This window comes from Photinus pyralis, unplaced genomic scaffold (assembly GCF_008802855.1).
Source record: "Photinus pyralis isolate 1611_PpyrPB1 unplaced genomic scaffold, Ppyr1.3 Ppyr1.4_LG2, whole genome shotgun sequence".
Taxonomy (NCBI): Eukaryota; Metazoa; Arthropoda; class Insecta; order Coleoptera; family Lampyridae; genus Photinus; species Photinus pyralis.
The window spans coordinates 49,835,972-49,852,360 of record NW_022170403.1 but is presented as its reverse complement, the minus strand read 5'-3'; the positions used below and the strand labels follow the sequence as shown (position 1 = coordinate 49,852,360).

General features: G+C 35.8%; 2 protein-coding genes and 1 non-coding gene across 3 annotated transcripts; all 3 read left to right on the top strand.

The window, feature by feature from the left end:
- The first annotated feature begins 4,377 nt into the window (after window positions 1-4,377).
- On the top strand, window positions 4,378-10,830 carry LOC116164976. Its single transcript, XM_031479241.1, has 9 exons — window positions 4,378-4,687; window positions 4,737-4,776; window positions 4,828-5,353; window positions 5,400-5,947; window positions 5,999-6,151; window positions 7,199-7,409; window positions 8,970-10,056; window positions 10,549-10,637; window positions 10,690-10,830. The coding sequence occupies exons 1-9, from the start codon at window positions 4,659-4,661 to the stop codon at window positions 10,776-10,778; spliced, it is 2,772 nt and encodes a 923-aa protein (XP_031335101.1). The 5' UTR covers window positions 4,378-4,658; the 3' UTR covers window positions 10,779-10,830.
- A 1,139-nt stretch (window positions 10,831-11,969) lies between these two features.
- LOC116164438 (60S ribosomal protein L7a) lies at window positions 11,970-13,661 on the top strand. The gene is made up of 5 exons (XM_031478621.1): window positions 11,970-12,125; window positions 12,314-12,428; window positions 12,594-12,743; window positions 12,907-13,127; window positions 13,282-13,661. Exons 1-5 carry the CDS (start codon window positions 12,111-12,113, stop codon window positions 13,585-13,587), a joined length of 807 nt encoding a protein of 268 aa, XP_031334481.1. The 5' UTR covers window positions 11,970-12,110; the 3' UTR covers window positions 13,588-13,661.
- LOC116165203 lies at window positions 12,464-12,534 on the top strand. Its single transcript, XR_004144107.1, has one exon. It is a non-coding gene; the product is annotated as a small nucleolar RNA SNORD36 (small nucleolar RNA).
- Window positions 13,662-16,389: the final 2,728 nt, after the last annotated feature.

The window sequence follows — 16,389 nt, the reverse complement described above, 5'->3', positions numbered from 1 at the left end:
GACGTAGCGGACCATTTATCGAATTCACAATAGCAACGCTATTCTATTACACCGAAAGGTACACGCAAAACAATGTCGAATGTAGAATGGCTTTTCGAATAGTTATTAACTTTTTTCGCCTCTTACTCTCATTAAAATAAGATAGGGACTCATCACACTTTCTGGCGATTGAGAACAACTTTTTCTTATGACGTAATGTGATTTAAATTTCATGATTTTCGTACGCAAAATTTGCTACACTAAATATTTATTATCTTTCCATTTGAATTGAATGGTAACAATTGTGGGGTTACGTAAGAATAAGAATATACTTAGTATATTTGATAATCGAAGGATTAAAAGTGCACCATTCTTTGACTATTTATCAAAAAAGGCATCTTTTTATCCAAATCTAGATTCTAGACACAGAAGATCTAAACGTAGCCATTAAACCTGCTACTTTGCATCAATACTTATAGTTGTACGTATAGGAGGATCCAAATTTAACCATGTCGTCAATTTTTGATCGTATATGAAATTTTGGTTCTTTGACACCCAAATGTCAATATACATATCTCCAATTTGTAGTTATTTTACGCTTAGGTCCTGGGTCTTTTAATTTCATTTACCATTAGAATGGTTTCTTGTTTTGTCACTACTTCGTCCTAATTTATTTATTTATTTATTTATTACTATTGCTCAACAGACAAGATAACCATTTACAGGGACCGACAAGAAATCCAAATTCCAACTTTTTAGGGACAAATTATCCAAATAATTTGGATTGTTTTCATCAAGATATCCAATTTTTATCGACAAATTATCCAAATCCAAATAAAGCGACAAAATATCCAACCAATTTGGAAACTCCCATTTGGATATCTTGTTGATGTTGGTTGGATATTTTGTCGCTTTATTTGAATTTGGATAATTTGTCGATAAAAATTGGATATCTTGACGAAAACAATCCAAATTATTTGGATAATTTGTCCCCAAACAGTTGGAATTTGGATTTCTTGTCGGTCCCCCATTTACAGGATAACAAGGTTACTAACATAAGTTCAAACTAATTAAATTTATAAAACAAAATAGCATATAAAACAAAACATTGTGTAGGGTGTAGAGCTGTAGACTGTATACTCGTACAGCATAAGGGCATTTAATAAATTTTGGTGGGTATCATATTGGTTATAGTAACGGAATCTACTGGTTTGTCTTTAATTGGAATGGCGTTATTGCGACCCTTGTTTTGTGTTTCATCAACACTTCTACGAAATGAATAATTTAATCGATTATTAGTAGATGTCGACCGATGCAGCTGTTTCTGTTAACCTTTGCGGCACGCGAACTGTCAAATATGGAATATGGAGTATTAATAGGTAATTCGCGGACAAATGTAGAGGTTTATGGGTTGATCCATGGAAAGAGAGAGACAAAAAAGGTCATCGTGTTTCATTCCTCCGAACTTCCTGATTACAGGGGCCGTGTTGCCTATTGCCTATTACGTACTAGGCCTACATCCGCAAAATTGTAACGAAAGCATATGGGAACCGTTTTGCGAACAAAAAATATTTCTGTTTTTTAGATTTGACATTTTTATTTCATTTTTTTTGTAATAAAACCTGGCACTATTTTTGTACTATAGTAGGGAGACATTTCTGAAAAAGGCTCTCTAAATCATGTCTAACGGCGTTTTGTGCTACAAACTGGCAACAGGCGATTCTTAACTAATTTAACCCCACTGAAAACGATGCGCCTTTTGGCCAGACCCAATTTTGGCATTTAAGCCCTTAAATAGGTGGCGGCCGAAATTGTCGTTTTTCGGTTATTTCGAGCCCCAAGGCATGCCGCCGAACGTTTTGGGTACTTTACGGATAGAATCACATATCTAGTATACACGACGACGCCGTTTCGTGTTCATATTATGGGCGTAAATGCCAAAATGGCACTTAAAAACGTCAAAAATGCAAAATCTTTTTTCGTTCTTTTTTCCTTTCTGGCCTGTTGTCGGCGTCCAATATTTATTTCTATAGTAATTACTAATTACTAATTGCTAATTACCAATATGGCGCCTTGAAAGTCCAAAAACAGTGAAAAATTCGTTCTTTTGTGTCATAGTTTTAGTACACTGACCACTCCCTATTTCTGTGCCCCGGAGCATCGAAAAGAAAATAAAACTATATTTAATTTAAAAAAATTTCTGATTTCTTTATATGAAAACCTAAGTATTCTTTGATTTTTTAATTAAAACGTAACTCTGTTATTATTCAAACTATCAAAATTTACGAACTTAACGAACGTTACAGTTACACTTTTTAAAAGATTGTGACCTCCTCCCTATGACTTTCAAAGTCAGGTAAAATAAAGTTATTTTCGCTGCCATTGTTGTAAGAATTTCCCCTACAACCGCAGCTCTGAGTGCATGAAAGGAGTTCTCCCTCTTTGTCAAGTGTCCGCAGAGTCTTGTTTTGCAGCCCCAAGACACGAAGAGGACACACGCACGAGGGATGGATTCAAGTGTCATCAAAACTGGTTTCATTTCATTATCCTGGATTCGCCATCCACACTCCGTTACAGACGGAAAACGCCGTGAATCTTCACAGGCGGTGTTCCAAATAACGGACTTAAAAAAGTAGCAATTTCACGCTTTCGTTGGGCCACGTCATTAATCTGTGTCAATCAATCGTTTCCTCCAAACAGCTGGGTTAAAAAAAGGAAAGCGCTTTCCGGTACCATGGCAACTGCATCGCTCTTGCTGGCGTTAATACCATTTGTGCTGCTTCTTATAGATTTCAAGTAACTTCTTAACTTCAGTGCAACGTGAACAAGCTCCGAAACGAGGGAGTGCGGTGGCTGATATGTTTCAAATGCAGAATCATTTTCACAAAGATTTTCATTTTGCATAATATTAGTGTTCGATATTCTAAACAATTTCAACTGCTAAGAGTTACGTTTCGATTGAAAAATTCAAAGAAAACTGGGTAAGCATGTTTTCATAATGTTTACTTAATCAATGACCTGAAATTACGCCAGCAAACCAACTTCTGCCTCTTGGTTCCATAGTTAACGTTTATAGGAGACGGGTCCCCACGTCCGCATTTAAGCCCTTCGGGTGTGTAACATCCGGATGGTTAGTCGCAATTCGCAAATTATTCCTCTGGTCCACCGAAATGGGAAATGGGTGACCAGTGTAGTAAAAATAAGGCAAAAGAACAACTGTCACTGTCTTTGGACTTTCGAGGCGCCATCTTGGTACTTAAGCCCCAAGAATATGGCGCTGTGGAAGGTCCCCACATAATTAAATGTTAACTTTACGTGAAATGTTTCTTGCTATCTTTATGGACCTTTTATGGCATTCATTTAGCGGCCGACCCAGAGGGCGGAATCCGCATATTAGACGCCGCGACAATAGGTTAGAAAGAAAAAAAAACGAAGAAAAATTACGAATTTTGCATTTTTGACGTTTTAAGCGGCCTTTTGGCATTTAGGCCCCTAATATGAATACGAAAGTGTGCCTAAACGGTGACATCGTGTGTACTAGATGTGATTCTACCCGTAAAGTGTACCCAAAACGTTCAGTGGTGTGCCTTGGGAGCACGAAATAGCGGAAAACGGCATTTTCGTTCGCCATCTTGGATTTAGGGGCTTATTAAATGCCAAAATCGGGTCTGGCAACAGGGCGCAACGTTTTTAGCGGGGTCGAATTAGTCTAGAACCACCTGTTGCCAGTTTGTACATTGACTTTACAGTTTATAGCACAAAACGCCGTTAGACATGCACTTTTCAGAAATGTCTCCCTGACTACTATCATTAAATCATTAAGAATTAACCAATACCTACGTAAAATCAAAGATTCATGTGCGTCGCTAACCAACGAAACCATACCTTTGTTACTATTGGTTTTGTTTAATGATCTAGTACCTACCACATACTAATGTAGGTATAGGTACTACTTACTTATATTCTAATGATTATGATTGTATATAAACCCACCACAGTGTTGTAACTGACGAATGCCTTTGTTCCTTTACTATACTTAAATGTACTTTTATATTGCTACAACTGTTTACTTATAGTAATTGTAATAGTAATAGATGCTTTATTCTCCGACATAGTAATGCGAAGTAAAAGTCGAATACGTATACCTATCGTAAAATTCTCCAAGAAGTTTCCTTCGGTATAAAAGATTATTGCAGAATGTCCCTGTATAGGTACTAAGAAATTGAGGAATTCCAAATAGGTATGTTATTTTCTGTGTTCGATGCGTCTAATCCAAAAGAAATCCACTTCTTCCACACGTCTTTAATTATCAAGACACGCAAACTATAATTAATAAAAATCGATAGGTAACTAAAACTCATTTATTTTAAGGCACGGTGGTAAATGTGGTTCAAGTTTTATCGAGTAGGTACAAAGTAACCGGGTTAAAGATATTTCTCCCCGTAAACATCAGGAGGAAGGCACCAAGGATGTTTTGAATAAACATGAAACTTTGAAAGTGGGCCACGTGCTTTAAACACGCTATGGAAACATGCGAAATGTGACTTTTAGTATTGATTGCAAATGTCAAATTCTAGTCTGGACTCTGACTTTACGAAAATTTCTTTCGTTCTCTCAACGATGCGCCTATCCAACACGAGAACGTAAATTAGTCGCTTGCTGATTTTTCCGGAAGAAGGATGAGTATAAAAGTTTCCTTTAACATAACGTAAGTTTTTCCGCATTTTCATTCCAATTTTCTAATCGCGTTATTGTAGAAGAGAAGAAACTGTTGGCGTATTGAAAACAATTTTCTTGGTAAGTTTTTCCGAAAAATTATGCACTTATGCCGCAACGAATGACCTTTAGTTTTTAAATGGATTAAATTTAACTCAAACGGTGAAAATTTTACAAGATGAATGCGCGGAAAAAGGCTACGGCGAAGTTAAATCGGAAACGCAACAGGCACCGAATTTTCCGATCGCAAAAATTAGTTTTAGTGACAATAAGGATACTTCAAAGCTTGAATCTCATCAGTCAAAGAATTTTCAGTTAGCATCCTCCACTGCGGTGGAGGCTAAAGAAGATGTGGTACTCTACTGTTTAGATCCCTCGAAACAGTCTTCCCAAATCTATGATGGTATGGAGAAGCATCAAGAAAGGAAATTTAACCGAATTCTAAAAAAATCTGCAAAAGGATTGAGAAGTTTTAGTGGAAACTACCTTAAAAGAGAGATACCGACGCAAACTATACCATTCCACAAATCTCTTTCTGAACCTTCTCTTCATATTAGGTTCCAAGAATCATGTCAAAATGATGATCTGCAATTAAAAAACTATAGAAGACTAAAACAAAGCTTCCAAAAATTAGAAAGTGAACACAAAAAACTAATGGGTAAATACACCGCACTATTTTTTTTGTTAATAATATGATTCCGCAGGTGTCACTACAGAACTAACTTCAGCACTACAAACTTATATTAAAGGTCAAACAGAAAACTTAAATGCAACATTAAATAAATGCAAAATTATTTACCCGGAACTATTCTATTCTGGTTTAGCAGGTTCCAGGTTCATAAAGAGTGAAGATAGCTCTGAGCCATTACATCCCCTTATAGTAAATCCATGTGATATGGCAAACGATTCGCGAAACGTAGAAGGAACAATGGGTTTAATTACAATTTTGCCTGCTCTAATATGTAATTCAACGAATGATTGGAATGACTCAAATTGTGAGGAAGGAATGCCAGATGAGTCTACCAAAACTAGAATAGCTGCAGAAGATGAACCAGTTGGAAAAGATACATCTCAATTTGAAAAGTTTTGCCAACATAATTTAGCTACTCGGTTGTCAACAGAGCTTATATACAAATCAAACGTTCCTGCTTCTATTGAGAACTATTTTGAGTTGGACTATAAAAAATTAAAAGGAGATCTGATTATGGGGACCGATGAACTAAAGATTGCACTTCTGCAAGGATTGCGAATGGTATACACTCTTCAAGTAGGTATGGTACCTAGACTAATCGAGCATTTTTAGCGGATCACAGGCAGCACCAATGAAATTCGCACCCAAGTGATTCAGTCCTACGTTGTCAACGACATACTCGAACTGAATCGCTCAAGTTCAACAGGAAAGTTTTTAATAGAAGTTTACTTCCCGAGCGATACTGAAAGTTTTCATCTTTCGCAGGTGAAAAATGAGAGGGAACAGGGAACAAACAATTTATAATAATCCAAACTCGCGTGTCGGTACATTACGGTTGCGTGAGTTGCTATAATCCGCCGACATATTGGTTACGGTCATTAATTTATATTACCTAATATATAAATGACTAACATTTTATTCAACTCTGATTATGTTATCTGAATGTTGGCCAAATTGAAAGGAATTTAGATTTCGTACATAGATCTACTGTACTGCCATTTGTCATGGTCCCATTATATTGTGACTGATTTGAGCAAAGCATGATAAGTCATTCAGAAAGACAACGTTCGGAATTTTCGTAAATCTAACTAGGGCCTATTATAGCTTTTTTCCATATCCTTTTCATCCAACCACTTCTCTCTTCAAGACAATTCCACCTTCTATTCTATTCGCTCTTCCTCTCCACCTTTTTTTCTTTTTGCCTATGCATTCTGCGCATCCTTCTTCCAACATACCCCTCTTCCATTCTCATTGTTTATCTCCAAACCATTGCCGTCTTCGCTCTTGAACCTTCCTTGAGACTTCAGTTACTTCGCGCGTCTCTCTTATTGCATCATTCCGAATCCTGTCTTTCCTAGTTTTTCTCATGAGCCACCTCAGCATTCTCATCTAAGCCACCTCCAATCTCTTTTCGTGAACCCTCTCTGCCATAAACCATGGCTGGCCGCACATTCTTTCTCTAATCCCTTTCTAATCCTTCTGTCAACACTTCTTTATCAAATTCAACCGCCCTGCTTGAATCTTGTGTTTAGTTTTCCTGTCCAGATTTAAACTCCCTCCAGTTCTAAAAAAACGTCTATTTTGTCGTTTATAAAAATCACTAGCTTCAAAACTAAGCGCGTTACAAAGAAGATATTGTAGGTTTCTATTTTTCGGCGACAAGGAAAAAGTAAAAATCACTCCCAAATTAGCACCACAATTGAAAATAAGTTTGACCGGTTTGACTCTTAGTTTTACACAGATCGTATCTCTTATGGAGCCTCCTGCGGGGTGTCCTATTATGGAATTAATTTAATCTGGTGTTAATTTCAGGAAGAACTGTCTAAATTAATGAACACAATTGCTTCTCTAACAGTTGGACGAGACTACATGTGTCAAAGTGAAGCACATCTGTTGTATTTATTGTCAATTATTCTGAAACATGGAAACTCGACTATCAATGATTCTACACGAGACATGTTGATAGCTACTGCCCAAAAACTTAGTTTGAGGTATAAGCAGCGAGTGTACATGATTAACTCGGGTAAGTTAATGCGCATCTGACGTGAAAACGTATTTTTGTGAAAGCGTTTCGATATTGACAAATTTTGATATCGATTAGAATTTCGAAATGACACTCTTTTAGGCACTAGTGCGTAAATGCTAAAGTTTTAGGCACTAGTACCTAAAAATAAAAATGAAACATTAAAATCAATTTTGTCGTAGGTCTTTTCGTATAAATGTTTCGATTTTTCGGGTACTAACGTGGATAGTGCAGCTTCAGCAGCTTGTTCAATATCCAAAGACTCGTCAATATCACTCATTTGAAGTAATTTTTTCGCAAAACTTTGCGGGAAAGACGGCAACACGATACGTTCAACCTTAACGTCACACTTGACATTAAATAATGCATAAACATTGCCTTAGAATCAGATTGACTGCCTACTTTTCAAAATGTTTATAAAAAGACTAATAAAATTATAAAACTATCAAATTCACCGCTTTCACAAAAAATCTTGTATAAGTATAATTCGTTACGAAACGATGTCTTTTAGTCACTAGACGTGCCTAAAAGACACTCATTTCGCAACTTATTGTATAAATAGCTATTTTATTTGTCTGTCTGTATGCCATCTGTTCGTAACTATAGCACGATGTTTTCGCGAATCGTCAAAAATATTGCTTTTAGAAATATTCTGTGTGCAGAACAATCAAAACTGAAAATTTTACCTTTTCTTGAAATTGAAGGAGGGGAGGGGCTTTCATTAAAAGTGTTGTCTCATCCCTCATTGATTAAAAATTATATTATAGTCAATGTCATAATTAAATATACAGGGTGGTGACTTGCGTAACGCATCATAGGGATTTCAATGTAAAATTCATAACATGCGATTATTGGCTCCCCAAATTATTTTAGAGCAAAAATGTATTAAGGTTTTTTGTAGAAAACAATTTTTTACGTCACTCAACCGTATTAGTTTTCAATTTTTTACATAATAAAGACGGAAAATTGGAAAAATAAAACCCGCATCTTTTTCAGTAATCTGCGATGCCATGGAATTTTCTAAAACAAAAAGCTAGATATCCAGTTATCAATTAGCAGCAGTTCGAAATGGATTTTATGATCGACTTGGTTACTGTATTGCAGTTAATAGTGACTTATTCGAACATTTATTGTAACTTGTTATATTAGGAAACCGTTTTAAGTAATTTGGTCTTTCTTTATGTTGAATTCGCTGTTCTAAATATAATACTTTTTGATAGAATTTGATTTGTTTTATAGCAGACATTCCATGGCATGACGGATATTGACGTAGTTTTTGTATTATAAAATTCCATGGCGTCACAGATTATTGAAAAAGATGTGGGTTTTATTTTCCAATTTTCCGTCTTTATTATACAAAAAATTGAAAACTAATATGGTTGATTGACGTAAAAAATTTTTTTCTACAAAAAAACTTAATACATTTTTGCTCTAAAATAATTTGGGGAGCCAATAATCGCATGTTATGAATTTTACATTGAAATTCCTATGATGCGTTGCGCAAGTCACCACCCTGTATGTGCTACTGATATAAGGATTATGAATATTACATTTTTTTAGGTTTTGTAGAATACTTGCTGACATTCCTGATGAACCTTCATTCGAAAATTTCGCATTACTGCATGGAAAATTCAACTGCCTTGTTAATGAACTTATGCTTACATAAAGATGCGCGGGATCGATTGCATCCATACGCTAAAGATGTTATAAGCCTTCTAGTAAACCTGTTAGATATAAGATACAGCTTTTGTATGCCTTACATTAACGGCACTATGTACAGTCTTTTATCTGATCCCGTTATCAATGAAGAAGCACATAGAATAAGTTTGTCGAAATTATTGGACTACCATATTAGCAATTCGGATGAGCAAACAAAGACAGAACTTCAGCATATTTTGCAATTACACTTGAAAGGTGTACCCAAACAAGGGTGTGATTGCAATTCAACTATTGAATCCAACGCCGAAGTTGATATTTTGGAACACGATTTAGAAAATAGTACTTCAACAGAAATAGCACTCGCTGTTATTACGAAGTATAGATTATCGGAGTCGATGGAGCATTTACAAAAACCCATGACGCCTTTTACAAAATCCGTAACAGAGAAACTGACCGCTACGGAACCTGACACTATTGAAGATGATACAAAATTTGCAGACGTTTCTTATTGTGAAGAAACAAAACAGCATTACTATACTCCAACTAGAAACGCCATTTTTGAACCTCGGCAAATGAAAAAACTTCATCGAGCACCACCTTCGTTTACACAAGCCTTTCAGAAACCGCAAAATGGTCTAATGGGCAAATTCTGTAGGTACTGTCCACGCTCTTTTCCAAAAACGAAACATTTTATACGGAAGGAAAGTACGTCGCCGCAAACTACTGCCATTTCAGATATAGGACATGTTCGCATGTGCTACAGAGACCAATACACTACTCCTAGTCACTTATATCGTGAAAACAAGTACACGTGTGATTGTTACAACGCCATCCGTCGAACAATAAATCTGCCAAATCAAGAAGACAACGATAATTATAACCAAGACGAAACTGACAATCATTATAACACTCAATTGTACCACTGCCACCGATGTCAGAAAAGTGATAATTTGCAAAACAGTGTTACGCAATTGGAAAAATGCGGTCGGTAAGTGTAAGTTATTATATTTAAGTCGCCTTTTACAATATTTATCTATACAGTTAATATCATTAAACACTAGCACTATCGCGAAGCACTTTGTGACAAAATAGAATTCTCAATCTATGCGTCCAAATGTGTATTGTGTGTAACCAGTGTATGTTATTGAATTTCTAGAATATACCTACACTTACACAGTTGATGTGGGAAGCTTGTTAATTTAGTCGATTTGTTATCTTGTATCAGTTCCATTTCCCACTGTGCGCATCAACCGACACGTAGACCACCACTATCACGAAGGTCATCTAATTACATTCATAATTTAGTAATAAGCGAACAACTTCGAGTTATAACATACTTTTTTCCCATCAACAAACTTTATTGCATAATACCGGTCGCCCACAGTGTTTTAGAAATTATTCTAAACACAATTTAACAACGTAAAAAATGTATAATGACTGCTTAATTGATATGATACATTTGATTTTAAATTTATTATAGATCGTGCTCGTGTATGGATACTGATGAAATGAGGGCTGGTAATACTGTTGAATTTTCTTTGAAAGAATTATCAAGTACAATCCACTTAGGTATGTGTACGTGTACTCATGCCAGCTCAATTGCCTTCAAACTACATTATAGGGAATCATGCATGTCCATGCCAAGATGATTGCCATTGCTACGACTTTGTCTTCCAATCTCGTCCAAAAGTACTTCGTACACCGCCATGACATTGTACAGTTCTGTTTTTGAAATAAAATAAAAATATTTTCTTTAGTGTAACTTTTATAATTTGCCAATAACCCAGTACAGTTTATGCCTCCACTGATGCGTTAATCACATGATGTTTTTAGCAACGTTTTACCCCCCCCCCCCTTCCCTAGTGATGCGATTGCGTGGTGAGGTTTAAGATTAACCCTATTACCGTACTCAAAATCATCTTAAACATTTTCAGAATTTAGTTATCTTTAAATATACAGGTAAGTATGTTGCACCTATAATCTAATTTTATTTCTCGAAAGTTAACGAAAAAAGATCAAGAAATTTTGTAGTCACATTTCAGATAGGTAGTTTTTCGTTGCCATGAATAGTAGTCGTAGAAACACAAAACGCTAATTGAACTGTTTCATTTTTGGTCATTACTGCTTCATATTTTTGTTCGTGTGTTCATTAAAGTGTTTTCTACTTTCCTTGACTTTCGCTTCTTAAAAGAACTCCAAAAGGCCAAGATGGAATTAAAAGCTACGATTTTATCAATAAATTTGAAAAAATGCGCTAGCAATCGAATGGTAGAAGCTATCAAAAGACATTTTTTCCAAGTAGACTAGGTCGGCTTGCTCACAACTTTTTTTGGGGACTATAAAATTTCAATGAGAAAGCAACAATGAATAAGTATAAACGGTTTGTCCCAGGTTGAACGCACCATAGGCAAACAGAGGCGAAGGTCTTTGATATGTATTTGATGTTAGTGTTCAACGTACGTTATTGCGCTTTCCTGATGCTAGAAAGAGATTGGAATAGTACGTTAAACGCCAATTTCAAAGTCCCCGTACATCCTTCGCAAAAAAATACATTGCCGTTTCCCTATGGTGCGTCCTAACTGAGACACACTGTATACCGATTCCCTTCTTGTATGACAGATTTTTGAAAACATGTAATTTTTGGCCTAAAATGACTAGAAAGATTAGGATCTTTGCGATATCTGCTGTCTGAGAATTTGTAACATAAAAATAGATTTTACCATGAAAATAATTCTCCCTTATCCCAATTTCATTTTCCTTTTTACAACTGTGAGCGGTTTTTATGTAAATATACAATGATAAAACGTAATACATATACAATGATAAAACGATCGGAGTGTCGCCACCGTTATGAAGTCACCTTGAATGCGACCATTATTTACAAATTGAAACTACAGTGTAGCCAACTTTAGCGATTAGTCCCCATTTCCGATTGTGCGCATTGCTCTTTTATGTCCGGCTGTGTATTCATACGCCGTGACGTTACATGAAATAAGAAATACTATTTTATTTAAGTGATCATCCACTCTTCATCATTATAAAATGGTGCCTAAAAAGGTAAATATCCTCTTCTTGAATTATCTGCCAAGATTTTTGTTCTGACCATTCACATATTTGTATAATGATGACTGTTGTATTTGCTACTCTGAAAAGTGTGTGCTGAAAACCATACACCTTATCTGATCCTGCAAGGGAATTTTAATTAAACTGTTCTTATAACAATCGTAACAAAACGTGTTTTTTAGGGCAAGAAGAAGCCGGGAAAGAAGGTAGCAGCAGCTCCTCTCGAAGTAAAGAAGGTTGAAGTTAAAAAGGTAGTCAACCCTTTATTTGAAAAAAGACCTCGTAACTTTGGAATCGGTATGTTTCACTTATTTATTCTTAAAACACTTGTCTCATCATGATGTATAAATATTAGCAGACGCACTGTGTTGATCATAAAACGAGCTTTTTAAATCTGACTTACATTTACTTTTTTATGTAACGTAAATCCTCAGGATCTCTTTGTACGAGCTTAATTTTTAGGTCAGGACATTCGCCCCAAACGTGACTTGTCTAGGTTCGTGAGGTGGCCGAAGTACATTAGAATTCAAAGACAAAAAGCCATCCTTCAGAAGCGTTTAAAAGTTCCACCGCCAATTAATCAATTTACTCAGACGTTGGATAAGCAAACAGGTAATTATTGTTAGTGTTAGTCGAATTTTTTAAAAACCGTGATGACCTTTGTATTTGCTAACCGAAAGGTTATGAAGAAAATTCATTACCACTTAATTCTGAATTATATTTAATATTTCAACGTTAATCGTCTTGTTGTCGATGGTAACTCTGATATTTGTAGCAACACAGCTGTTCAAAGTGTTGGAAAAGTATCGTCCAGAGACAAAGATCCAGAAGAAACAACGTCTAAAGGTGCGTGCTGAGGCGAAAGTAGCGAAGAAAGAAGATAAACCCACAAAGCGTCCTATTACTTTACGGGCTGGAACCAACACAGTTACAACTCTGGTAGAACAAAAAAAGGCTCAATTAGTTGTAATTGCTCATGATGTTGATCCTATTGAGGTAGGTTTTCATTTGGTTCATGTGTCATTTTTCTAATGATGAAAATGAATCTCTTCACCTGATTATAATTGAAGTAATTTGATGTCTGAATGCACATTGTAGACTGTTCCACGAAGCATTTGTAACCATATGGTAATTTTAATTCGTTTTCCAGCTTGTTCTCTTCTTACCTGCACTTTGTCGCAAAATGGGTGTACCTTACTGCATTGTCAAGGGAAAGGCACGTTTAGGTTTGCTAGTAAGACGCAAAACTTGTACTTCGGTCGCTTTAACTCAAGTAGATGCCGCCGATCGTGCCAACTTTACAAAATTGTTGGAAGTAATCAAAACGAACTTCAATGATCGTGGCGATGAAATCAGACGTCACTGGGGCGGCGGTCTTCTTGGGTCGAAATCTGCTGCACGTATTGCTAAAATTGAAAAGGCGAAGGCGAGAGAATTAGCGCAGAAACAAGGTTAAAAATCTTGCTTCGTTAGCGTTACTTATTTTAAGTTTGTATAAAACTTGACCTACAATAAAAAACTATTTAAGAAGTTTGTTTTCCCTTACAACGCTAGTGAACTGAATTCTAGTAATTTATTAAGTACAATTAGTATGTCTACGCCAAATCAGAATAATAGATCCTTACTTACATCTCTGAATGTTAGGAACTAAGGTAGTTGGGTTACAGATATTGTTATACACGAGAAAACTTAAAAATTTTAGTTCCAGGTGTTGACTCCCAGGGGAGCAAATGTGCAATCCAAGTCCAATTTTTTGTCTAGATTCTAGATATTCCAAACTATAAAACAAATGAAATATCATTTTAGAAACAAGTGAAAATTGACACTACTGATTCAATTCATATTTAGTCCGGGCGCTGGTGGCACTTGCGTATTTTTGCGAGGTGCCCTCGGTACCATGAGCTTAGTTTGTTTTCTGGGTCGCTGAATCCGAATTTCAAAGGTGCCGGATGGACTTTGTGGTCAGTTTTTTGTTATGAACCATTTAAGTTGGAAAATTGAGTTTTTTTGATCGAAAGGATAGCTCAAATTTGATCTTGAAATTCAATTCTACAGAAAAAATGCTCGAACATGTTGAACTTGTATATTTTTACACTTACACTTCTACAACTTTTTTCAACGAACTTGCCGGAGACGAAACATCACTTACATTTTAAAACTATAATAGCAGCTTATCTTAGACAAGGACTTTCTTAATCTAAGCATCTTGTAGACGAAAAAGAGTGGCCATAATAATGTGTCATTTATTTTGAAATATGATTTTTAAATAACTTAGGTAAAGAATAAAAAGGATTTTGCAGTTTCGTTTTTTTCATGATATCTCCAAAAGTAGTCTGAATTTGTTCAGTTTCAAAACGGCGGCACTTTGAATACGCAACTTTGCCAAATATTTTACAATTTTCTAGATCCACATGGTGGCCCTCGAATTTAAGTCTGCCTGTATACCAGTATACAGGGTGTTACATGCCCGCATGTAAAAAAAATTGGGTGATAGAGGGGATCAGGACAAGCACTTTTCCAAATAAACCGAGGGCCCAACGTGCTTCGTTTGGGAGCCCACCCCCAAAGACCACGAAATTTGGATTTCTTCTTTAATTTTTTTCTCAGCAACCATAAGAGTTACAAAGATGGGTGGCACGTCTTTGAATAGGTTTTCGGGTATGCCCTATCCGATTTTGAGAAAAAAATATTTCAAAATTCCTACCACGAAAGGGCGCACCCCTACTTGGGGGTGCGAAAAAAATTCTGATTTCGACGAAATTTGATATCTGGGGGTTTTTAAACATGAAAATGACGAATCTGGAATTAGTTTTTGAAAATTCGGAAAAAAAGTTCCACTGCTATTGTTGGGCGGACAACGGAAATGGAGAGAATTCCACGAAATTTGTTGTGTACATACTTGATGAGTTAAGGAACAAAATGGTCGAACAGTTTTATAAAATAACTTCAAGCAAAAGTTATACTCATTTGAAAATTGGGCCGGGTTATAGTGTCCCCCGCCTACTAGTGAGTGATCTAATTTCGCATGTATAGTTAATTGAAAATGTTGCAAATAACTATTTAAGGCGATACTATGATTAAATGATCACATTATATGTCGATCATGCTATTCAAGTCTGCAAATTCGGTTCCAAAAATTCCTTGGCTGCGGGTGGTGGGAAAATGCTTTTTAAGTAGAGTTCCATTACAATCAATAAGCATTATTGCAAGTATCCCCCCAAGTAGGGGTGCGCCCTTTCGTGGTAGGAATTTTATGGTTGTTGAAAAAGAAAAAGAAATTTTTTTTTGCATTATTAAGTAGGTAAAACTAATCTGTATTTTTCATTTAATGTTTTCTTTGTGTATCATTTATTTCGTGCTGGTAAGGAAAAACAGCATTATGCCGATCCTCGCCAGAATAATAAAGACTATTATTAAAATACAATTTTGAGGATTTTTGTAAGGGTATTATATGATTAGTTTGTTTTTGACACCTAGATATGTCAACCCATTTTTTCAAGTACTTTCCATTCATTAAAACAGTTATAACTAAAGCACACACCTACCAGAATTTGCTACCTTAGGTCGCGGCCCAGTTCTTAAACTATATTCACAGTTAATCATAGTGGTATATTTTATAAATACAATGGTATTATCTTCGTCAACAGTTTGAATTACATATACCTACCTTCCTACACGTAAACATTTTGTGTCTCATTTGTTTGTGAAACCAGTTACGACATATTTGTTTAATCAAGAGGAGTTAACATAATAATGACTATAGGTACTACAAAAACATAATTCGCGTTTTTAGCGTATTTTTGAAAAAAAGACGCAATTATATTCGTTATGGCTGACTGGCTGTCCGGCTGAGATCTTGGCAATTACAATAGCTAGAGACTTCAAATTTTCACTAAAAGCTTTCTGTTATAGTGTACATGTGCAGGCTCTAGTCCAGTGTTTCCCAACCTTTTTTTACTGGTGGCCTACTTGTGAATGTTATTTATCTCTGTGCCCCCCCCCGCGTTAGACGGAGGGGGGGGGGATTTTTGAAATTTACGTCTCTTAGACTGCACAAAAATGTATACTCGTTTAATAGGCCATTAAATGTGGCATTTCAATATTTTAAACACTTTAGAATTAGATCAGAATTAATTTGAGTTATTTTTTAGTTATCAAGAAATCATTTTCAAGCTCATTTTGGTTTGACACAAATTTTGAAAGTTGTAGAAAAACTACAGAAAAATAATTTTGGTAGACAGTAGAGGGGTGTGTTAGT